General features: G+C 29.6%; 5 protein-coding genes across 12 annotated transcripts; 1 reads left to right on the top strand and 4 right to left on the bottom strand.

Moving 5' to 3' along the window:
- Positions 1–482: 482 nt before the first annotated feature.
- On the bottom strand, positions 483–5,343 carry LOC109857565 (cytochrome P450 4C1-like). Of its 3 annotated transcripts, none has more exons than XM_020434013.1 (12): positions 4,657–5,343; positions 4,434–4,543; positions 3,981–4,071; positions 3,317–3,505; positions 2,993–3,086; positions 2,687–2,789; positions 2,462–2,570; positions 1,886–1,992; positions 1,701–1,769; positions 1,287–1,455; positions 940–1,101; positions 483–870 (listed from the first exon to the last, which is right to left on the bottom strand). In XM_020434013.1, the coding sequence occupies exons 1-12, from the start codon at positions 4,802–4,804 to the stop codon at positions 710–712; spliced, it is 1,512 nt and encodes a 503-aa protein (XP_020289602.1). In that variant the 5' UTR covers positions 4,805–5,343; the 3' UTR covers positions 483–709. The 3 variants fall into 3 exon arrangements, with proteins under 3 accessions (XP_020289602.1, XP_020289601.1, XP_020289603.1); XM_020434012.1 differs by having other exon boundaries at positions 484–870; positions 940–1,119; positions 4,657–5,340; XM_020434014.1 differs by having other exon boundaries at positions 780–870; positions 940–1,061; positions 4,657–5,340.
- A 775-nt stretch (positions 5,344–6,118) lies between these two features.
- Positions 6,119–11,984, bottom strand: LOC109857560 (cytochrome P450 4C1-like). Of its 5 annotated transcripts, XM_020433994.1 has the most exons (14): positions 11,969–11,984; positions 10,469–10,753; positions 10,242–10,351; positions 9,881–9,971; positions 9,326–9,511; positions 9,013–9,106; positions 8,628–8,730; positions 8,413–8,512; positions 7,671–7,777; positions 7,518–7,586; positions 7,120–7,288; positions 6,817–6,996; positions 6,602–6,732; positions 6,119–6,438 (listed from the first exon to the last, which is right to left on the bottom strand). In XM_020433994.1, exons 2-14 carry the CDS (start codon positions 10,623–10,625, stop codon positions 6,196–6,198), a joined length of 1,740 nt encoding a protein of 579 aa, XP_020289583.1. In that variant the 5' UTR covers positions 10,626–10,753; positions 11,969–11,984; the 3' UTR covers positions 6,119–6,195. The 5 variants fall into 5 exon arrangements, with proteins under 5 accessions (XP_020289583.1, XP_020289582.1, XP_020289587.1 ...); XM_020433993.1 differs by lacking the exon at positions 11,969–11,984 and having other exon boundaries at positions 10,469–10,853; XM_020433998.1 differs by lacking the exon at positions 11,969–11,984 and having other exon boundaries at positions 6,349–6,438; positions 6,528–6,732; positions 10,469–10,850.
- Positions 11,985–12,947: 963 nt separating this feature from the next.
- Positions 12,948–19,140, bottom strand: LOC109857562 (cytochrome P450 4C1-like). The gene is made up of 14 exons (XM_020434000.1): positions 18,762–19,140; positions 17,236–17,523; positions 16,833–16,942; positions 16,506–16,596; positions 15,703–15,888; positions 15,373–15,466; positions 15,063–15,165; positions 14,854–14,953; positions 14,515–14,621; positions 14,360–14,428; positions 13,942–14,110; positions 13,627–13,806; positions 13,381–13,557; positions 12,948–13,275 (listed from the first exon to the last, which is right to left on the bottom strand). Exons 2-13 carry the CDS (start codon positions 17,387–17,389, stop codon positions 13,382–13,384), a joined length of 1,539 nt encoding a protein of 512 aa, XP_020289589.1. The 5' UTR covers positions 17,390–17,523; positions 18,762–19,140; the 3' UTR covers positions 12,948–13,275; position 13,381.
- Positions 19,141–19,353: 213 nt separating this feature from the next.
- Positions 19,354–20,205, bottom strand: LOC109857591 (cytochrome c oxidase assembly protein COX16 homolog, mitochondrial). Its single transcript, XM_020434061.1, has 3 exons — positions 19,996–20,205; positions 19,773–19,890; positions 19,354–19,514 (listed from the first exon to the last, which is right to left on the bottom strand). Exons 1-3 carry the CDS (start codon positions 20,085–20,087, stop codon positions 19,443–19,445), a joined length of 282 nt encoding a protein of 93 aa, XP_020289650.1. The 5' UTR covers positions 20,088–20,205; the 3' UTR covers positions 19,354–19,442.
- A 512-nt stretch (positions 20,206–20,717) lies between these two features.
- LOC109857588 (ubiquitin carboxyl-terminal hydrolase 14) lies at positions 20,718–23,740 on the top strand. Of its 2 annotated transcripts, none has more exons than XM_020434054.1 (6): positions 20,718–20,914; positions 21,711–21,889; positions 21,990–22,460; positions 22,599–22,859; positions 23,027–23,309; positions 23,396–23,739. In XM_020434054.1, the coding sequence occupies exons 1-6, from the start codon at positions 20,899–20,901 to the stop codon at positions 23,683–23,685; spliced, it is 1,500 nt and encodes a 499-aa protein (XP_020289643.1). In that variant the 5' UTR covers positions 20,718–20,898; the 3' UTR covers positions 23,686–23,739. The 2 variants fall into 2 exon arrangements, with proteins under 2 accessions (XP_020289643.1, XP_020289644.1); XM_020434055.1 differs by having other exon boundaries at positions 20,724–20,817; positions 23,396–23,740.
- Positions 23,741–24,537: the final 797 nt, after the last annotated feature.

The raw sequence follows: 24,537 nt of genomic DNA, 5'->3' as shown, positions 1-24,537 counted from the left end.
CGAAAAACAATAGTTTATTCATGAAACTTTTTTTGTTCATAAGTTTTTTATAAACAATGAGCGACGGATAAAACCTTCATATTATTATTCAGGGAGGTGACCTTGATAACATATGTCAAAATTGTTGAGATCGGAAAATAGTCCGTATAACTGCATAATTACCCTTTGTTTGTATAAAGATATATGAAAATAATATTTTTTTTCTTAAAGCTAAAAGAGATGACTATTATGTAATATACTTAATGTTTCATAATATTTTATATTATAGTGTGCAGTTTGTTATTTTAAATACTATAATTTGCATGTCACAATGTGCCGTGGTCTTCTTTACATTGTGTTTCAATATTGAGTGGAAATTGAGCAAGCTGCAAACATTATTACCTAAAAACTTAGCGCAAAAAAAGGAAGTCGGAATGACACATATAATTATGCCAATTTTAATAAGTGTATGTTAATTGTTTTAATTATACTTAAATAAATACAATTTGTTGAACCAACTTCTAAATAAGTTTAAAGCAAACAGGAAAAATAAAGTCTTTATACATGACAATTTTCACTCTTATTATGTATACGTAAATATCTATATGTGTAATAATATATTTTCTATATAATAATGTTTTTATGTACTTATTCATATACTTTTTAATACATAATTGTGTATAACTAGATAATTAAGTTGTACCATTCTTGTTTTTAGTTGTCATATAATTTATTTGATTGACACAAATTTCACACGAACCGGATAAGCAGGACGAAGTATTAAATCCATTTTAAGTTGTAGAGTCTTCAAAGGATCCACAGGCTCCAAGTAGAAGTGGTGTACTATAGATGCGACCATAGCCTTCATTTCGTACATAGCGAACCGTTGACCTGCCGCACGCGCAACGAATTAAAAAAACTGTTTTCTTGTCAGTAAAACAGACAAATTACGCTATTTACCTATGCAATTCCGTGGTCCTGCACTGAACGGTATATAGCAGTAAGGATGACGATTTTCCAGTTGATCGGGCAAAAATCGACCCGGATCGAATACATCCGGGTTCGGCCAGAAGTTAGCATCTCTGTGGACGCCAAAGATATTAACGTGCACAATTGTATTAACTGGAACCGTATACGACTCTATATAAGACAAAATTTTATATATATATATATATATATATATATATATATATATGTGTATGTTTGTGTACACGTGTGCACAATACAGTGATATGCTACGTACCGTGATCTATGTGACTTAAGTAATAACATAGTACAAATCCGTATACTCTATCACTAATACGTACGACATTGTATATCTTCTGAAATAACGCGCGATATGAAATGCACACTGGGATACAGTCGCAGCGCTTCTTTCAAACATCTCTCTAAATATGATAGGTTTTGTAAGGACGCCATAGTCAATTTTTCTTCATTTTCTTCCATCACACNATTAACTTCAGTTCTAACACGATCCTGTATATTATTGAATGTTGTGTTATTTTGCTGCTTTTAAGTATAAACGTTTGTATGAAGTTTGTTTGAGATATCATTTGTACTTTATTTTTAAAACATATAATTTCTTAATTGTGGTAAATTTAACTATATAGAAAGAGATATTTTAAGAAAATAGTTTTGTAGAAATCCTAGCTAAATAAAAAAAGACTTAATTAGTTCTTTTACATATTTTTTCTAGTTTTATGTTTTTTATCATAAATTACCTGAATATCTTTGTGCTCAGCTAATAATAGCAAAGTAAAGCACATACTCATTGCCGTAGTATCGTGACCCTGTAATCGTACAAGTCTTGGTAATTTATGTATGTGTCTCTTATCACATATTCTGTTGTATATCTTTAAAGACTATATATAGTAAAATTACATATGTTTAGTAAACATAAACGCACTTCAAACATAAAGGTGTCGACTTCCTCTCTGATGTCCAAATCGGTTATTTGATTTTTTCGAAATGCCGCTATTAGAAGATCCAACATAGCGAGTCGTTTCTTTCGAACTAATTCAAAAAATAAACGCAGTGTTTACAAGGCGATTTTACATTTTTTCTAAGATATATATATATATATATATATATATTTACCATATATATTGTTTTAATCCAAAGAAAAGTAAATCGCGTAAAAGCTATTAACTATCGATAGATAATATTTAATAAACGGCAATATATTTTCATAAGTTTGAAATGCTTTGATCATTTATGTTTTTTGATTATCAGTAGTCAACTTACACAAATATAATCTCTATTTAATGTGAATTACTTTCCAGTAACTTGGGTTTTTTCACTTACTCTTTTTTTATGTTAATGTAGTATAAGTAAAAATTTAAATGAATCTTATGTATACAGCGAAGAAATATTAGATGCTGTTGTGTTAATATCATCTTACTCAACTATCGTCAAAGTTTATTTTATATATCACATTATCAAGTGTTAACAACAACATAATCTTATTGCGTTATTTACGTACTTCCTATCATTTCTACGTTATCTGTTTTTGTCAATGTGTTTTCACTTTCAATGTTTTGTAAATATCGTCCCTCTGTGCGTTCGTGATAAAGTTTTCTCTCCATAATGACCTAGATGAATAAAGAAAATAGTTTTTTATAATATTTTAATTCTACACTTTTTGTTCTGTATATATATGTGTACGTTTGGTGAAAAGAAAAGTACTCAGAAAAAATATTTTACATACTTTCTCAGTAAATCCATGTAATATCTTTAACGTTTTAGCTTGTTTTCTACCAGTTGGCGATAATGCGAACATCAAATCGGAATACAGCCAAGGACATTGTATTCTGCGCATCGTAATCAGATAGACAGTAGTATACATGTCAGTATGTCAAAAAAAAACTCGTTATTACATTTGATGATTAAGAGAAATAATCATAAATTCAGAAACTTGTCAAGATCAAGTTTAAAGTGCATAAAATTTTATTTATAATAGTTATATGTATGTACGTGTGTATATTGTAATCGAAAAAGTATTTGCACAAATTACCTGTGAATAACAAAATGTCCCATGTCCTCTATTGATTTTCGATACTTTTCCTGGAACGTGTTTAAACTGTGCAACGAAATACCCATGGCGGATTCTAAAAAGTATATTTTTCACAAATATTATTATAATAATTGTAAACAGTACGTATATAGGCAGTATGGATTTAATTGTGCAAAAATTATTATTCAGTTTGCACATGTATTATCATGATTAGTAGTAGTAGAATCAATATGTTATTTGCTATAACAATATCTCTTTGAACTTTCATTCGTTCGTAAGACGATATGCTTTTACATAGAAATAGCAGAAAAGATCATACATTACCGCATATTGCGTTTAGCGTATGTTTGCTAAGAAATGGGACTAAATTTTTTATAACTGTTTTTTCGTCACTATCTTTTAGAGACTCTATCATACAATTGCTTTCCTCTATTATAATGTCAATAAATTGTCTCAATATTGTGAAATGAAATGTAGGCGTTAGTAATTTTCGTCGATTGTGCCATTTGTTTCCTAATAGAGAAAATTTAAGAAAACAAGGACATATCAGATTAAAAGTTATGATTTGAGCAATTTATCTGAGTAAATTTTTTTTGTACATAATACAATAATTATTATGTACGAAGTAAGCGTAACTCGATGTGATGTTTATGTTGGACCCATTATTGTCTAGCTTCAAAAGTTTTAATTAGTCGAGTGATATTAAAAAGAATCACACAAATTTCTACATGTTCTTTCACATTACGTCATGCATTATAGCTGCATTAAATTGTTTTATGTGTATTCCAATGAAAACTTTCAGATCATTTACTATGTACATATTTCGCTCATACTGTGTATCTAATGTGCAAATAGTTGCAAATGTTTTATATTACGTTTATATTAAGTTTTAGTTATATTTGATAGCAGTAATTACAAAATTATTGAAAACGATGTTTATAATAATAAAAGTAATGTAATAAAATGTATATTAATTTTATTATATTACCTGTGCTGACGAGAAGACCGTCGTTAAGCCACAAACGTAAAAAGTCGTATATTCTACTTTTTTTGATATGTTTTGTACTGCTTAAGACTTTCTGAAATTGCAAAAGAAACAGCAATGAAAAATATCAATTGTTTCTTATATTTAATGTTAACGTACAGACAGTCGTTTTAAAAATTATCTTATTTTATATATATATTTTTAATTTTAAAAACTCTTGTTTGTGTCTTAGAATATGGAAATATTTGCTGCGTCTAAAACAAGTTGCTTTGTAGTCGTAAAACGTGATTGACTCTGATTTTTAGAATCAATTAATCAACATCGAGTGTTGAAACGAGACGACAGTAAATTTATTATGTATCAAGTATTTTGTTGAACGCGGCACTTATTTTCTATTCACTAGACCGTCAATGAATAATCGCGCGTGGAAGTATATTTTTTTTTATATTTTAGTACCTCCACATCATCTGGATGACGAATGATTACAGCACTTTCAAAACCTGCCCAGATTTTCATAATGGGATATAGTTTGTCGGAGTAAAAATGAAAAATTTGCCATACATGTTCTGAAAAATTTATGAAATACAGATAAATATTTTGATGAAAATGTAACATTTAAAAAGTTTTGGTTATTCTTTTAAAAACGTAACATATATAAAAAGAAGCGTATGATACCTGCCTTGTGAACCTTGAAATAAAAATGCCGAACCTAAAACTGGAACAGTTGGTGGACCTGGTATAAGATCGATAAATCTACGTGTACGATGTACATAATAATTATACAATATCACACATAAAATCACCAATAACAATATTGTTGTGATCATGATTCACGTTGATACGGAGTATCAACAATATTTCAAGTGGATTCAAGTTTTTTCAATCCGTTTCTTCAGTGTTCTGTTTTAAAACTTCTGGATAATCATGCGCGTAGAACGATGATAACGTTTTTCTAAGTCTTGATTTTTGCCCTCTTGATCTTTGTTCTCTTGATCTCAATATTCTGCAAATATCAATATCTCGCAATATTCAATGTACAATAAAATACTACGCGTGTTGCGTGATGTCAATAAGATCACTGTTTAAGATCACTGTTTCGATCCGATATAGTGAACGACTGGACTGTACATGATGTGTAAAGTGTATTTGAAAACTGACCCAATGTTTAATTTTAATTTTAATTTAGATTAGATATAAAGCAGACATGAGGTCAGCAGAATATTAAGGGACGCACTGACGTCCGTGATAATATCCGTTTAGCTTTTATCTTGGACTATACAAAATGTCCGAAAAAAATTGACACAGTCAAAGTATGCTGATAAATTGGATCAATCTGAACAGCAAAAAAGTCATTTTGCTAGTTTGCAGAATTCGCAATATTTATTGAGTTTATTTATTAACACATAAATGTAAAAAATAAATAATAAATGACACAATAAACGTGTGGGCGACAATTCGGTCTCTGTATGATTTTTACTTATAAAAAAAATTAATTCTTTTATGCAATGTTTTGACGATCAAGCGACGGAGCAAACAAGCGAGCGACTTGTGATACACTTTTATCAGATAATTTTACATCTAAAAATTATGCGCGCGACAGAGTTCAAACTCCAAAATAATAATAAATATTGCGAATATTTTATAAATTGATAAGTGACTTTTTTGTTTGACTCAATGTAATTCAGAATAACTCACTGTACATTCATATTTCGTGTTTTTGACACTAAATGTATATATACATCGCTTACTAAATACAAAAAAAAAAAAGAAAAATATCTTTAACAATGTAAATTACTATTATCGCGTAACGAAAATAGCTCTTGGTAAAAACATACTCCGAGGCATTTATGAGTCTGTTTGTAAAATTGAATGTAGCAAATAGGTTTTTATGTATCTCTATTTCTTAGTTATTTTAGTAATTAAAATTTTGTTTTTCCAATTTAAAAACAACTTTAAAAACATCAAAGATCTTTCTACATTTAATAAAAAGTCTGATTCTCCATATGATAAAAGATATCTTACCTTCATCTATCAAGGCATGAAAAAGTACGTACTATGTGTATGCAGACGTTCAAAATGTTTTTATTACAAAGAATCAAGAGAATGTGAATTTGGGTAAAAAGATGCATTTTCTCAAATATCAATAATTGTATTTTAATTATTTTTAGACACACAAATACACTTTATATAAATCATTTTTTAAGTCTTAAACCACACTTCATAAAAAGTACAAGTGCTCTTTTGCATACGTGACTTTGTTCTTTACTATTGTTGTCTGAAAACTGTAGAAAAAAAGCATTGTATCTGTAGACAACTTTTTTATCTGATTATGCATACTTATACGCAATTGCGCATTCGATAAAATTATATATAAGATTCTATATTGAATATCGTATATGAGCATATGTAAATAAATATTAAAACTGTCTATATATGCAGAACGTTTTTTGTCAGGAAAGATCTGTAAAAAATAATATCAATTTTTGTAACTACATTAATGTATGTACTTCGGTAAAATATTATTTCGAAAAACATAAGCATTTCCATAACTTTTCGCTATTTCTCCTCTATTCTTCTTGTAATTACCCTGATAATTATTTGATCGGCACGAATTTTACACGAACCGGATGAGCAGGACGAAGTATCAGATCTATCTTCATCTTAAGATTTCTCAAGTAATCAACAGGTTCCAGGTAAAAGTGATGCACCAAAGGTGCGATCATAGCTTTCATTTCATACATACCGAAACGTTGACCTGCCGAATGCGCAGTGAATCAGAAAAACTGTTTTTTCTCAAAAAAAAAAAAAAAAAAAAAAACAGACGAATTACGCTATTTACCTATGCAATTCCGTGGTCCTGCGCTAAACGGTAAATAGCAATAAGGATGACGATTTTGCATTTGATCGGGCAAAAATCGATCCGGATCGAATACGTCCGGATTCGACCAAAAGTGAGGATCTCTATGAACGGAGTAGATGCCAAGTAACACGGATGTATTAGCCGGCACTATATACGACTCTATCAGAGAGAACACTATTATTTACATGTATACACTTACGTACACTTCACTGATGTAACAACGTAACATAATCTATGATAATGACACATTAAAAATTCTTATTGTAACGCGCTAATACGTACGACATTTTATATCTTCTGCAAGAATGCGCGATATTGAGGGAACACTGGGATACAATCTCAGCGATTCTTTCAGGCATCTCTCTAAATACGGAAGCTTTTGTAAGGACGCCATAGTTAATTTTCCTTCATATTCTTTCATCACATCATCAACTTCAGTTCTGACACGATCCTATAATATTATTGAAAATTGTGTTATTCTGCTGATTTAATTATAAAAATGTTTTTTTTTTTTTTTTTTTTTTTTTATACGGATTTTGAGATTTTATGAGAATATCATCTGTATTTACTTCTAAAAAAAACATATTCTGTAACTAATTGTGTGTGTTAAATATAAAAAAAAAAGATTAATTGATTTTGTTTTATAATTTTCTTATTTGTAGTTATATATCACGAAATACCTGAATATCCTTGTGCTCAGCTAATAACAGCAAAGCAAAACACACACCTATTGCCGTAGTATCGTGACCCTGTAATTACACATTATTTTTTAGTAATTATATGTATCTGAATACTATAGAAATAAATTAGGCGCATACTACACATATACATGCCTCGAACATGAAGGTGTCGACTTCCTCTCTGATGTCCAAATCGGTTATATTATTTTCGCGAGATGCCGCTATTAGAAGATCCAACATAGCGAGTCGCTTTTTACGAACTAAGTTAAAAAATATATAAAATTTTGTACGACACTTCTTACATACTCAAGAAAAAATAAATTAGATCTGATTTAAATTTAATGAGATAAAAAAAATTAAAAAAAGAATCTAATTAGATCCAAATTAAATCTAAATAGATATAAAGTAGATCTAAATAGATACAAGAGATATTTAAATAGATCTATGTAATTCGACACTTTTTATATTCTTACAATTAGATCTACTGTAGATCTACTTAGATTTAAGCAGATCTGAGATGATCTAATAATCTAATATACCAAATGTAAGTAAAGTAGATCTAAGATTAAATAAAGTGTCAATTTACATAGATTTATTTAACTATCTCTTGTATCTATTTAGATTTACTTTATATAATTTAGATTTAATTTAGATTTAATTAAATCTATTTTTCCATTTTTTATTTCGTTAAATTTAAAGTAGATCTAATCCATTTTTTTCCGAATATAGCGAAGAATTATTAGATGCTTTGTTGTGTTATAATATCTCTTACTCAAATATATTACTAAAACTTATTTTATATATTACATTATATATTATACTTATTTTATATATATTACATTATATATTATATATCAAATTTCAACAACAATATCATCTGAGTGCGTTTACGTACGTCCGATCACTTCTACATCGGCTGTCGATAAATCAATTTTAATGTTTTTTAAATATCGGTCCTCTGTGCGTTCATGATAAAGTTTTCTTTCCCTAATGACCTGCATGAACAGATAAAATATTTTATAATATAATATCCTAATTTTATACTTTTTGGAGTATATATGTACTTTTGCAATTGAAGAGAAAAGTAATCAGCAAAAACATTTTACGTACTTTTTCAGTAAAACCATGTAATATCTTTAACGTCTTAGCTTGTTTTCTACCTGTTGGCGATAATGTGAACATCCAATCAAGGTGCAACCAAGGACAGACGTATCTGCGCATTATAATCACGTTAATTTATAGGCATTTTAATTTAGTATATAGAGTGTAAAATAAAAAAAATTATTTTTGTTCACGTTGAGAATAGAGAGCAATAAGTGTAGAATAATACTCTTAGAAATTTAGTATCAAGATTAATTTTTGAATTTGAAATTTTTTTAAATGTGCAAATTTATGTGTGTATATGTATACATATATATACATATATATATATACATATGTATACATATATATACATATATATATACATATGTATACATATATATACATCAATTACCTGTGTACAATAAAGTCACCCATATCCTGTACTGATTTCCGATACTGTTCCTGAAACGTGTCACAACTGCGCAAAGAAATACCCATGGCGGTTTCTAAAAGTACATTTAGCACAGTTTTATCATATTAAACACTTTGCATAGAGATTTCGAACGTTACATATATTCTTTTATCGCATATTTATTGTGTCATCATGTATAATATAGTAACACCGATGTGTTACCTTCGAATAATAAATTCTGTATTGAATATGATCGTTCGTAAAAGTAAATATTCTTACACACACAGATATGACAGAAAATATGATAGTTTACCGCATATTGCATTTAGTGTGTGCTCGCTAAGAAATGGGACTAAATTTTTTATAACTGTTCCTTCACTTTCTTTTAGAAAGTTTGTCATGTGGTTGCCCTCTTCAATCAAAACTTCTACAAATTGTTGCAGTAGAGAAAAATGAAATGTAGGCGTTAGTAGTTTACGGCGAATGTGCCATTTGCTCCCTGAAGAAAGAACAATATCATATCAATCAGGTTAAAAGATATGATATGTTTTGTGTAATTTATTACACATTTGAGTAAAAAAAAAAGTTTTGTGTGTTGTATATAATATAATAATTGTTACATATTACAAAGTAAGCGTAACGCAATATGATGCTTATAATGAATCTCTTATTTCAATATTAAAACAGTTTTAATTAGTCGAAAAATGTTTAGACCACGGTTTTTTGAATACTATTCATAATATAAACATACTTGCAAAGTTTTACATTAATTCGGTTGTTTTACATTAAATAAAATAATAATTCATAATATGTCATTTATTATACAAAAATATTAAAACTCACAACTATGATAATGTTATTATATTACCTTTACTAGTGAGAAGACCGTCTTTAAGCCATGGACGTAATGCGTCGTATAATATACTTTTCTCGATGTGTTTCGTGCTGCTTAAGACTTTCTGAAAGTGTAAGAGAGAGAAAGACAGTGAGAATATATTACGCGTTTTTCTAATCTAATTTTAACACAACTAATCAGTTTATAAAGTATCTCATGTATATTTTTATTCTCGAGATTTTAGCTTCTCGAGAAACAATGGATTAGATCTAACTTAAATTTAACGAGATAAAAAAATTGAAAAATTGATCTATATATATAATTAGATCTAAAGTAAAAATCTAAATAGATATAAAGTAAATCTAAATAAATATAAAGTTTAGTTTAAAGATACCTCCAAATCATCTGGATGACGAAGATATATATTACATGTAGGACCAATCCAGAGTTTTGTAATCGGATATATTTTGTCGGTGAAATAACGCACAACGTGCCATGCCTCTTCTAAAAAAAATGTACTAAATATAAATAATATTCACAATAAAAGTGTAACATCTAAAAGTTTTCGATAGTTTTGTTATTCTTTTTTTAACGTAATGTGTAAAAGAAAGTGATACTTGCCTTGTGAACATTGAAATAAAAGTGCCGAACCGAGAATCGGAATACTTGGTGCACCTGGTATTAAACGAAGTAATCGTCCACTTCGGTTATGATGCACATAAAAATCATATATTATTATATACAAAATTAACAATAACAATATTGTTATAATAATCATGATTCACGTTGATACAGTGAACAATGTTTCAAGTGGATTCAAGTTTCTTCACTATTCCGATGTAAAAGTTCTGCGTAGCTCACGAGCGTGACAAACAATGATACCGTTTCTTCTTTTTGATTCTTTTCCTTTTATTCAAGTCCAAATAAAGAGAAACCATTTCATATATAAACAGAAAGTATTTGAGATAAAATTATATCTTACACGATAACGAGTTAATTAGGAAACACGTTTTATATTCGACGCACTGGATATGTAACATACTACTTTGTGATAAAGTTGTACGTTATATGCTATCGTATAACGTCGTATGTATCGTTGTACGCTATATAAAACTAATATATTTTAAAAATAGATTAAATACATATAAAAAAGTATCGAGGGTCAGCAAAATAATAAAGAATAACGACGTCTGATAATGCCATCTTGTAGATTATATGAGAGAGAAAGAATTTTATTGTATACTATCTATAATGGCAGAGACATGGTGGTATCTGTACCGCACAAACAGATATGTGTCAAAATAAAAAAATCCTTTGCGCGTTTGCGTTATATATATATATATATATATAAATGATAGCCGTTAACTTCAAACAAATTAATAATAATCGGGATAAAAAAATAACATTTTTTCTGATTTTTTATGACAATTTTTAAACTATTTTTTCCAGTTGTGTAAGTAAAGACATATCACATATGCTTTTTTATATTATACACATATAATGTCTATTATTTTTGTATATTATACACATATATGTGTATATAATACACATTTATTAAACGGAAGGGATATTGCTGTCGCAAATTGCGATTATAATGCGAATATATCCCCACAAGAACTCTATTAGATGTTCCTTAGACGTCAACAGCTCCATGCAATATGTAATAGATTTCTACTAAAGTGTTTGCTCTGTGTGGGCATATATTTGTTTCCTATTCTTCTTTTCTCTTTTCTCTTGCTAACTAGCAGGTGGCGGCAAGTGCAAAAGTCAAATGAAGGTTTTGTATCCACTAGCACAACACACAAACGCGTGCTACGCGCACGCTATTGTTATTTTGATAAATGTACCAAATAGAGAGCCCTCTCCGCGATTGACTTTTACATATATTATAATGATTATTCTCTGGAGTACGTTCCACAAAGTTTTATCCGTCGCTCATTGTTTATTAAAAAGCTACACACAAAAGAAATTTCAAAAGTAAAATCTCGTTTTTTCTCACCGTGTACGTTTGAGAAGTAAATATTTTGTTAATATCATACGCTATCGTACACGTATAAGCAGGAGAAAGTAATAACTTATTTGTCTACTTTCCCGCGTTTTTAAATAATCTAACACACTCACTGCAATTGTACAAGCGATGGGCATCGTGAATGTGGATCGACTTCGCTTCGCGTAAAACGTATACGCGTTGAGCAATTATTATCATCAAGTAACAAAATGGACCAGCTGATAGCGAAGCCCCCCCTCAGGGAAAACCTGTTTCCTAGCTTCGCGTGAAAAGTATACTCGTGGAGACTCCCTTGCTGCAGCGTCGAGATAAAAGTGGCAACAATCAATATCAGGACAATCGATTGTGATTATTTACACACGCCTTTTCTAGTAGGATTACAAAATAATTTCTTTTTACAAAACGAGTTGTAACTTGTTACATTAAACACAGGTTTTAATTATATTTTATCTTCCATTTATTTTTCCTCAATTCAAACATGAATAATATGAATTTAAAGTGAATAAGCTTTTTGCCAGAAAACTGGTTATTATAACTTAATCATCAACACACAAAAACAAAAACTGCTATATTACGTATATAGTACACCGCAATATCTTGCTGTGTACATTTATAATAGTAGAATATATGTGTTCTTTTTATTCTGAATACATTTGAATTTCATTAATTTTTGTATCAAGTTTTTTGTAATATTTTTATAAAATGGTTACTCGTTTATTTATAGTTTTCTTGATGTTGCTCACCTTGATACATTAACCGTGAACATTTATCAGTTTTACTTTTCGAGTGATTACACTACGCATATGTTTATTTTTTCTATTGAAACATTTATGCGGTTTATCTTCGAGTGACCAGTACAATGCGCGTAATTTAATATTTTTCGAACTATTGTGTTCTTTTCTGTGATCCCTATATTACTCTTCATGTTCTTATGTTCCCGTAAAAAAAAACTACATACTAATATGTAGTTTTTTTACGGGAATACGCAAGCATTGAAAGTGATTTTCTACAGAAAATCAAAGAAAAAAGAAAGAGAGACGCTGTTAAGTAAACACATTTTCGTCAATTTCAGTAAGTTTATTTTAAGGTTTTTTAGGTAGGTTATTTACACCACTTTATTTAAAACATATTCAACAACTTTAATTACACACAATTTTTACAAAATACTTGTGTTTCTGCACGCGACATATATGATTTTACTCTTTGAACATAATTGCATTGAAATCGAAGATAAAACGTTCTTCGTTTATTAATACATATTATATTCAGTTTTGCGTATTTATATATGCAATCATACATGAGATTGTCACTAGTAAGTAACAATCATTTTATAAGTAAAATATTTTATATAATCCTTAATTTTTATAATCTAATATATCAAGTTTATTTATATATGCAAAACTTTTATTCCGAAAATTATCTGTAATTGAAAATGTTATGTTATTGTATTTAACGGAATGTACTTCGTTGTATTCTGTTTTGCAAGATACAAGTGCTTTTTATGTTTAATCTTTTGCTCCCTCACCTTAATTGTCCTGATATTTTTTGATTGGCACAAATTTTACATGAACCGGATGAGCAGGACGAAGTATCAAATCTGCTTTAATTTTTAGATTCTTCAAAAGATCTACAGGCTCTATGTAGAAGTGGTGTATTAGAGATGCGATCATAGCCTTCATTTCGTACATAGCGAACCGTTGACCTGCCGAACGCGCAACAAATTAGAAAAACTGTTTTCTCATCAGAAAAACAGACAAATTACGTTATTTACCTATGCAATTCCGTGGTCCCGCACTGAACGGTAGGTAGCAATAAGAATGGCGATTTTGCATTTGGTCAGGCAAAAATCGATCCGGATCGAATACGTCCGGGTTCGGCCAGAAGTTAGCATCTCTGTGGACGCCATAGATATTAAGGTGCAAAATTGTGTTAGCTGAAATCGTATACGACTCTATACAAAACAAAAAAAAAAATATATATATATATATATGTGTGTGTGCACATTACAGTGATATGCAACGTACTGTAATCTATGACTTAAGTAATAACATATTACAAATCCGTATACTCTATCACTAATACGTACGACATTGTATCTCTTCTGAATTAAGGCGGGATATGAAATGTACACTGGGATACAATCGCAACGATTCTTTCAAACATCTCTCTAAATATGATAGGTTGTTTAAGGATGCCATAGTCAATTCTCCTTTATTCTCTTTCATCACATCATTAATTTCGGTTCTAACACGATCCTATATATATTAGTGAAGATGAGGTATTTTTACTGGATTATTTTGTTTTTACAAAGGTTTTGCAATTTTGTGACAACATCCGTATTTATTTTAAAAGATGTGTTCTCTGACTAATTTCAAACAAATTAAATATAGAAAAAAATATATCACAGCAAATGAGTTTTATAGAGAAATCCCAACTAAACATATAAAGATCTATTTAGGTTTGTTTTATATTTTCCGTAAATTTATTTAGTTATCACAAAATACCTGAATATCCTTGTGTTCAGCTAATAATAGCAACGCAAAACACACACCCATTGCCGTAGTATCGTGACCCTGTAATTACACATTATCTGATTCTTAGTAATTATATGTATTTGAATACTATAGAAACAAATTGGGCGCAGACTACACATACGTGCCTCGAACATAAAAGTGTCGACTTCTTCTCTTATATCCAAATCGGTTATATGATTTTCTCGAGATGCCGCTATTAGAAGATCCAACATAGCGAGTCGCTTCTTTTGAACTAACTCAAACAAAAAATACACCGATTGGGTAATAGTTAATGAACAGCACTATTAATAATTATAACACGTTTTGATGATTCAGTTCTTTTAATCATTTATAAATTAAATTGTTTTTTAGAATCTTATATATATATAGCTAAATAGAAGATAATTCGTTGTGTTGTCATCTCATTCAAATATCGCAAAGATCTTATTTCTTTATTTTATATGTCATTTGACTGTCTTACATACTTCCGGTCACTTCTACGTCATCTGTCGATATGTTATTTTCAATGTTTTTTAAATATCGACCTCCTGTACGTTCGTGATAAAGTTTTCTTTCCCTAATGACCTATATGAATAGAAAAAAATACTTTTTTTCAGTATCATCTCAGTTTTGTTACGTATATATAATTTTGCATATAGAAACTTAAATTAATTAGGAAAAGTATTTTACATACTTTCTCAGTAAATCCATGTAATATCTTTAACGTTTTAGCTTGTTTTCTACCAGTTGGCGATAATGCGAAGATCAAATCGGAATACAGCCAAGGACATTGTATTCTGCGCATCGTAATCAGATCAGATAGACAGTAGTATATATGTCAGTATGTCCAAAAAAAACTCATTATTACATTTGATGATTAAGAGAAATAATCATAAATTCAGAAATTTGTCAAGACAAGTTTAAAGTGCATAAAATTATGTTTATAATAGTTATATGTATGTACGTGTGTATATTGTAATCGAAAAAGTATTTGCACAAATTACCTGTGAATAACAAAATGTCCCATGTCCTCTATTGATTTTCGATACTTTTCCTGGAACGTGTCTAAACTGTGCAACGAAATACCCATGGCAGTTTCTAAAAAGAGAGAGTATATTTTTCACAAATATTATTATAATAATTTTAAACAGTACGTATATAGGCAGTATGGATTTAATTGTGCAAAAATTATTATTCAGTTTGCACATGTATTATCATGATTAGTAGTAGGAAAATCAATATGTTATTTGCTATAACAATATCTCTTTGAACTTCCATTCGTTCGTAAGACGATATGCTTTTACATAGAAATAGCAGAAAAGATCATACATTACCGCATATTGCGTTTAGTGTATGTTTGCTAAGAAATGGGACTAAATCTTTTATAACTGGTTCTTCATTGTCTTTTAGAGATTTTATCATGCGGTCGCTTTCCTCAATTAAAATGTCAAGAAATTGTCTCAATATTGTGAAATGAAATGCAGGCGTTAGTAATTTTCGTCGATTGTGCCATTTGCTGCCTGAAAAAAAGAAATCCACATATATGTATACACATATATAAAATCAAATATATATAAAATCAAAGTTATGTTTTATGTAATTTAACTAAAAAAACATTCGTGGTCATCATAGAATAACTAATAAAACATTTGTGATCATCATGGAATAACTAATATGTACTAACAAATAAGCGTAAACATACGATGCTTATATAAGATCTTTCAAAACAAGTTTTAAGTAATTGAGTGATATACTACGCAGTATCACACAAATTTAGATGTGTTTCTCTCCTAATCCGTCATTTATTACATGGCTACTATGTTTTTAATGTATATACCGTTGAAACATTTCAAGGCCGTTTACAATTTTTATGTTCTTCTTATACTATGTACATTATATAGATAGTTGCAAATGATCCCGGTAAAAAATTTTTCATGTATAAAATTGTATGGACATATTTGGTATATACATTTTCATAATTAGATATAATTATTTTAATTTGTGTATAAGTATATATGACAAATTTTTTACCGAGTTTATACGCAGTAATTTGTTGTTGATTTGCTAACGCAAGAAAATATACTACTGATTACAAATTTACTAAAACCTATAATTACATTACGTGTCGTTATATTACCTGTGCTCGTAAGAAGACCGTCGTTGAGCCACAGACGTAAAAAGTCGTATATTTTACTTTTTGTGATATGTTTTGTAGTGTTCAAGACTTTCTGAAATTGTAAGAGAAACAACGGTGAAAATGTCAAGTGTTTCTGATATTTAATTTCAACACAGATAATCATTTGATAAAATAACTCATTTCATATATATAATTTTATCCTCAATTTTGTGAATAAAAGTTTGTCTTTTAAACAATAAATAATAACAGCAATTTCTCAAATACTATAGATTGTCAGTGTACGTTTGCGGATAAATATAAAATATTTTTGTTACACTTTTTTAGTACCTCTAGATCGTCTGGATGACGAATGGATACAGCAGCCACCGGACCCATCCAAATTTTAAAAATGGGATATTTAATTTCGGTGTAAAAACGTATCAGATTCCATACATCTTCTGAAAATTGTAATAATTATATTGTGGTAAATGTGTAACGTGTAACGTTTTTGATTATTTTGGTTTTTTTTTTTTAACAAAGTGTTTAAAAAGAAGCACGTTATATTCTAAAATATTTTTCGAGTTTGAACACGTTAGGGTCATTTTTATGCCGACGTTTCATGAACATTTCAGCACACTTCATCAGAGTTTCAAGAGCAGGTCGATACAGTATCAGCGGTTCAAACCCAAAAAACATCTCCGAATGTTAACACATTCGCGAAAGCATAAAATATTACGCACAGAGTACTTGCCTTGTGAACCTTGAACCATAAGTGCCGAGCCGACAACTGGAAGACCAGGTAAACCTGGTATAAGATCGATAAGTCGCCCATTTTTTGTATGATGTAAATAAAAATCATATATTAATGTAAAAACAATTACTAATAATATTATTGTTATGATCATGTTTTGTAATATAAAATACTGTCAAGTATGTTTGATGTACTTTCAAATTTCGTATTAGTTTCTATTTGTTTTCGCTCTCGGATCTTTCCAACTACGGTAAATTTTTTTTTTCTTAAGTTCTCGATCTTGATGTTCTGTAAATGTAATACTTTTTCTTTAAAATATATTTAAGAATAATAATAATTTTGATAACAAGAAAAAAATAAGAGACATTTTCCGATTCGAGTTTTTTAAAAAAGAAAGTAAAATTATATATTATTTTGTTTTCAAAAATTGTAATAGTAAAAATTAAATATCATACAAGCTCACTTTACAATATTTTTAGCGGATGCCGGTCTAGTATCTGCTTTATTAATTCAAAAAAGTTACTTAAATATGGATATTGCGTTAGTTACTTGTAGTACTGGTCAAAACTGGTTAACGCAGGAGACAACTAAATATTGTACATATAAAAGGTACATAATGTTTAAAAAGGAACAAAGTTCAAGTTATATAGCATAGATTAGATACGTGTAACCATCAGAGATCAAAATAAGGAAATTGCACAATCAGCCAAAATATTGCTCTCGTCTTTTATCTCATGATATGTACGTAGAATTATAATACATATGTAAAATATTTGATAACTTTTATATACAAAGATCAAAGATCAAATGCTCAAATTATCTTATATAAAATGTCCAAAGAATTTTGGCAGCCGAAATGTGAATGATTAGATTAAGTCAATCTAGGTCGTAAAGCTATTGCAAAATTCGTTAATAATAATATTTATTGAGTAATTAATTAATAAATTTCAAGATGAGAAGGCACCCGGTAAAAAATTTTTCATGTATCAAATTGTATGGACATATTCGGTATATAAATTTGCATAATTAGATATAATAATTTTAATTTGTGTATAAGTATATATGATTATATATCAAAACTTTTTTAAAAATATAGTAAAAATAGTTTTATATAATTTTTTGTATCTAACATGATACTAATAGAGTTATTTTGTAATTTGATATGGAATATCTCTGAAGCCATTCTCTTAAAAAAAACATTCTTCTTGTATAAAATTGTATGGACATATTCAGCATATAAATTTGCATAATTAGATATAATTATTTTAATTTGTGTATAAAGTATATATAAAAAAAAAAATTTTTTTACCGGGCAGTTAAAGCAAGAAACACGGATCTTGTGCAAAGATATGTGTAGGATGTTTTTATTCAATGATGTATATATAAATGTGACAAACGTTTCGACCTTCGGTTTAGGTCTTTTTCAATATCAAAATTCTACAAACAATGTAAAAAATAGGTCGCAAAGATTATATAATCGATTATTTTTTTGAAAATACACATTTTAAAAGAAGTATATAACTTACAGAAATATGCTGTTCTTAGAGACGTCGTACAACATGTATATGAAGATACATGTTGAGAAACGTATTAACGCCTGAACTGCTAATAACAGATTGAAATTTGAACAGGACATCAAATTGAACAGCAAAAACGAAAAGAAGCATGCGCATAAAAGAGTTTAGACTATATTAACAACAAATGGTAAATAGAATTTGTCTAGATTCTCCGTATCACTGTGCTAATCGAGACCGTGCCGGTGATAAAAGATCGAGCCGGCTAGCATTGAGGTGGTGGGAGCCACTGGGAACACGCACACAAGCGAGACCGCCGTCCGCGTGCGTGATCGTCATGTTTGAAGATTTGAATTTTAAGTTAAGTCTCAAGTTTTTGTCCGCGAATCCACATTAGAATTAGGTAAAATATGAAATAAACACTCATCATATTCATGTTGTATACATCTCATAAATCTTATATATACAATATGTGTATATATACATTTTTACATATATATAACATAATTAAAAAAATAATATATAAATTTTATTATATTATATATAATTCCTTTTTTCTCTGAAAATGGCTGTATGTAAAAAACCATTTGTTTACAACGTATAATTAAAGTAATATTACAATGACATTTATTCTTAAAAAAGATGATTGATATATACATCACACATATCTACTAATTATACAAAACGTCGCACTTAGAGTTTTGCTTGTTCTGTTTCATCCCATGGTCTTGATATTCGAATGTTTTCCCAGTTATCCACATCCATCTAAGAAAAAATAAAGAAAAATCTTATGTAATAATCATATGAACAGAAATATCATATAAATATTATTATATATAAGAATATATAACAAATATAATCCATGCTCTTGAAATCTATAATTTGCACAAATATTAAAGAAATGTTCATCATCTTAAACCTAGTAACGAATCAAATTATTCTTCAGCATAGTTTGACTGATTTGTATTACTTTTTGTAAAATATTTTATATCACAATCTTCACTCATATATTTTAGTACCTACCTTTTCTAGTTTTTCATATTCTTTCTCCAATGTAATTTCTTCCGGTAATCTCATTTGAATTCCTTCTTTTTCTAATTCACCGCGTATGTTATATCCACTTACTTTTCTATATGTATAACTGAAACAAAAATTGTTTAACAAGGTCAACATCGCAAAATTTAAAACATTTGTAATATAAATACTAACTATTCTCTGCATTTTAAATATCATTTGAGTCAATTACCGTAACTCTGTAAATTCTCGGAGAGCGTATGAACCACCAAGAATAAAAATCATAAATGGAATACCGTATTTCCAAGATCTACTGTATGACATTTTATTTTTGACAGTACTCGCGATTCGATCTGCATGTGTTTACACCAGTTTTCCTAACCTAACCTAACAGGCGAGTCGCCTGTGTAAAACACTTAGGGCCATTGCACGTGAAAAAATTTTAATCCTAAAGCTAGATCCTCTTGCAGACACCGGCGCTTTGACACCGAGCGTTGATTGATGAAAAGCGAATGATGAGGGTAAATGGCAACCTTAATTTACCCTCACCATCCGCTTTTCACCAATCAACGCTCGGTGTCTGCATGAGGATCCAGCCTAACCGTAAGGTCGTAAGCAGTTCAACCAATTACAGACCAGTATTATCTTACGTTAGCTGGAATACTGACTAGCGATTGGTCGATTTGCTTACGACCTTACAACTACGTCTAAATTTTTGCCACATGCAATGGCCTTTACATATTTTAAGAAAAACAAAACTGAGGCCGGTATTCATAGTCGGATCTTGTATTTAAAGCCTGTTCTACATTGATCGCAAGCGCAAACTCAAGGAACAGGTCTGGTAGAATTGACTAATCGTATTGATCAAATCAGCCAATTGATTAGCGTGATTGGTCAATTCTACGAGATCTATAACTTGCGTTTGCACTTGCGATCAATGTAGAACGGGCTTTAAGATTATCTTAATCAGCTGGCTATATATCCATCTATGTAGCACGCATGACAAAGTTTCGTACAGAGAGAACCTGACGTAGCACTTTATAATTACTTACAGGTAATATTGTTCAAAAGCTTTCTTAACTGGATATTTTATAAGCGCAACGTATTATTGAAGCCGTAGATTGCAAGAATAAATATGTCTCAGTATACAGGTAGGTTACTATCTATTGTAAGATCTAACCTAAATACTCTAGTTTGTGCTAAACAGCTTCAACAAAAGGGCTAAACAGTAACAACACAGTATCGAAATTGATATGTTGTCTAATCGAACTAAAAAGTTTACACTGGAGTTTAAAACCTGTTGAAAAATGCAAATAAAACTTGCTTCATTGTCTACAATGTATTTTTTAAATACAAAACACTGCAAAAATAGATATAAAACAAAACAGGTCTTGAAAATATAAATAAAATTCAAACTTCAAATTCGACCTCTAAGTCGTGGTTCAAATCGTTATTTGTGGGCTAAGATTAATTCATGATTTCATGAAAGAAATATTTTTGTGCATTTAAATTTCTAAGAATATAAATTGAAAGAGTGGTGTAACTTGTTCTAAACGCATTTTGTTTAAGGTCAGCGTGTAAAATTAATATAAAACAATGCAGGCCTTCAAAATAAAAAAAAAAAATTCAAATTTGACCTCAAAGCCACTGTTATTGACTCGTTGGACCACAAATAACGGTGGATCACATCTTCAAGATCGAATCTAAAGCAAAATAGATGATATACACTCTCTTAGCCATACAAAATATATGCTCTAATGTGAGGAAATTAATTAAATTCTAAAATTTTAGAGAATTGTAATTCGATACATCTAAATAGAAGTTTAGATTCTAAGATTTAATGTAGTGTTTGATCCACTTTGACCTGTAAAAGTGTATATGTAGATGTAAAGAGTTCAAAATTTTTTGTTCTCAACATTTTAATGCAAATTGCTAATTTTCTTTTAGTTAAAGTTAAATGGGGTAAAGAACTCTTTTCAAATGTTGAAGTCAATACAGAAGAGGAACCAATACTATTTAAAGCACAGCTTTTTGCTCTTACTGGGGTCCAACCAGAAAGGCAAAAAGTTATGGTCAAGGGAATGACACTTAAGGATGATGATTGGGGCAATGTAAAACTTAAAGATGTAAGCATATGTAAAAGTACAACTATTGTAGCAAATCTTTCTTTGCTACAATATTTACAAGAGCTATAATTAATGTTGATTGTGGCATCGTCATCCACAGGGTGTTACAGTACTTATGATGGGTTCTAAAGAAGAGGATGTGCCTGTAGAACCGATAGAAAAGCCATTATTTATGGAAGACATGAATGAGGCTGAATTGGCAACAGCTTTAGATCTTCCAGCTGGATTACATAACCTTGGGAATACATGCTATTTAAATGCAACAGTACAATGTTTGAAAACTGTACCAGAGTTACGAGAAGCTTTGAAAGTTTTTCAAGGTGGTTGGTTAGAATCTACATCTCCTGATCATTCATTCATACCCGCTCAAAGTATAACAGCGGCATTAAGGGACTTGTATGACAATATGGACAAAGGAACATCAAAAGCGCCCCTTGTTTTAGTACAAATGCTACATCTTGCATTCCCTAGATTTGCTGAAAAGACTGAACAAGGTGTTTTTCAACAACAAGATGCGAATGAATGTTGGACGGAGTTGATCAGAATGCTACAACAAAAATTACCTCCGAAGGTAAGAAAATACGTGCACATGGTATTAATAAATTTTTAAGCTACATATGCACTTTTTTTGTATCGCTTATATAGCCATGTATATATAATTTATATAGAACAATAAAATCATTACTGAAAACAATAATTTATATAATAGGACAACCCTTACGCGTTAGAAGATGACAGCTTTAAACCACGATCATTTATCGAACAATATTTTGGAGGCATGTATGAAGTTCAGTTAAAATGCGACGATACCGATGAACCAGCCACTTTTGCAAAAGAAGAATTTTTACAACTAAGTTGTTTCATTTCGCAAGATGTGAAATATCTTTATTACGGGCTTATGAGCAAAATGCAAGAGCAGATTGTAAAAATGTCACCAAAGCTTGGAGAAAACGCTGTTTATTCAAAAACGGTAATAAACTTTTAAATTTTATATATGTAACTATAAAAAAAAAATATATACCACGTAAACCTGATATATGTAAAAAGTAGCTTGTATTAAACTTTTTTTCGTATGCTAAAGTATATTAAAATTAAAGAGAGGAAAAAAACAGAAGAATTATGTACAATTTTTTTCAGGTGAAAATAACCAGGTTACCTGCATATTTAACCATACAGTTTGTGCGATTTTATTATAAGGAGAAAGAGGCAATTAATGCAAAAATCTTGAAAGATGTGAAGTTTACCTTAGATTTTGATGCTTACGAGTTATGCTCATCCGAACTTCAAAGTAAACTCACACCAATGCGTGAAAGATTTAAACAATACGAAGATAGTCTGGTAGAAGAATCTTGTAATGCAAAGACTAAAGATAAAGAAATTACAAAGAAAAAGAAACAGGAACCGTATTGGTTTAAACATGGTAGCAAAATAAGATGTTATTTGACAAGTATATCTTATTTAAAAATTTGACATGTTTAATAAGATGTATGTTAAACTATGTTGCAGATCTCGGATCGAATAACAGCGGTTATTATAAATTGCAAGCAGTTCTGACGCACAGAGGCCGCTCCAGCAGCAGCGGTCACTATGTAGCTTGGATTAGGCAAAAGAACGACACGTGGATGAAGTGCGACGATGATGTCGTTACGGCCGTAACGAGCGAGGAAATTTTAAAACTCAGTGGCGGAGGCGATTGGCATTGCGCGTACGTTCTTTTATACGGTCCTAGAATCTTGGAAGTGGACGATACTGAAAACGATTCCAATGATACAAACACTGCCGAGGCCCAGTCTTAACTGTTACAAAATTACTGTAAAAAAATACGATTTATATATATATATATTACAATATATATATATATATATTAATATATGTAACAATATATTGTATAATGATATATACATANACATATATTAATAATTTATATATATATATATATATCTATATATATATAAAATTATATATAATATATATTATATATATACGTATACACATATTAAAAAAGAGATTGCTTGTGTTCCGCTAGCCTCGTACGAATATCCATTTTTTATACCAAGTGATAAGACATAGTGTTATTAAAACTTAAATTTAAGTCTGCGACACACGATGCTGTTTTTTGCGATGCGATCCAACACGAAAGCATTGTGTATTGTGAACTTTACTTTTCAACAATTTCACAGTCATCACTAGATTACTTGATTATTTTTATCATCACTGAATTAATAAATTGTTTAAAATGCATTATTAAATGACGTAAATTATATTCAAGATTGAATAGTGTGAATACTCTAATTGTTTGTTAATATGATCTATACGTAACTCTGTACAAAATACTACCATCTTCAAAAATCATAAAATCCATTATCTCATGTATTAAATCTGTGAGCACTGTGTATAGTTAGTTTATTTTATTTCTTATGTCTCTCTCTCTCTCTCTCTCCGATTTATTTTCAATATCTTAACATTAATTTTTTTAACAAACTATTCTAAAAATCGCACAAAATTAAAAGAGAAAGGGAATTTAGATTAAAATTCTAGTCATTGGATACACTGCGATTGGACTCGCTTTTATTAAAAATTTATGTTATAGTATTATCAGTATGTTATGTGTGTACGCGCACAATTATGGATATAATATTTATAGATGC

The sequence above is a fragment of the Pseudomyrmex gracilis genome, unplaced genomic scaffold, assembly GCF_002006095.1.
Source record: "Pseudomyrmex gracilis isolate BER0280 unplaced genomic scaffold, ASM200609v1 scaffold_164, whole genome shotgun sequence".
Classification (NCBI taxonomy): Eukaryota; Metazoa; Arthropoda; class Insecta; order Hymenoptera; family Formicidae; genus Pseudomyrmex; species Pseudomyrmex gracilis.
This window is presented reverse-complemented; position numbering and strand designations above follow the sequence as displayed.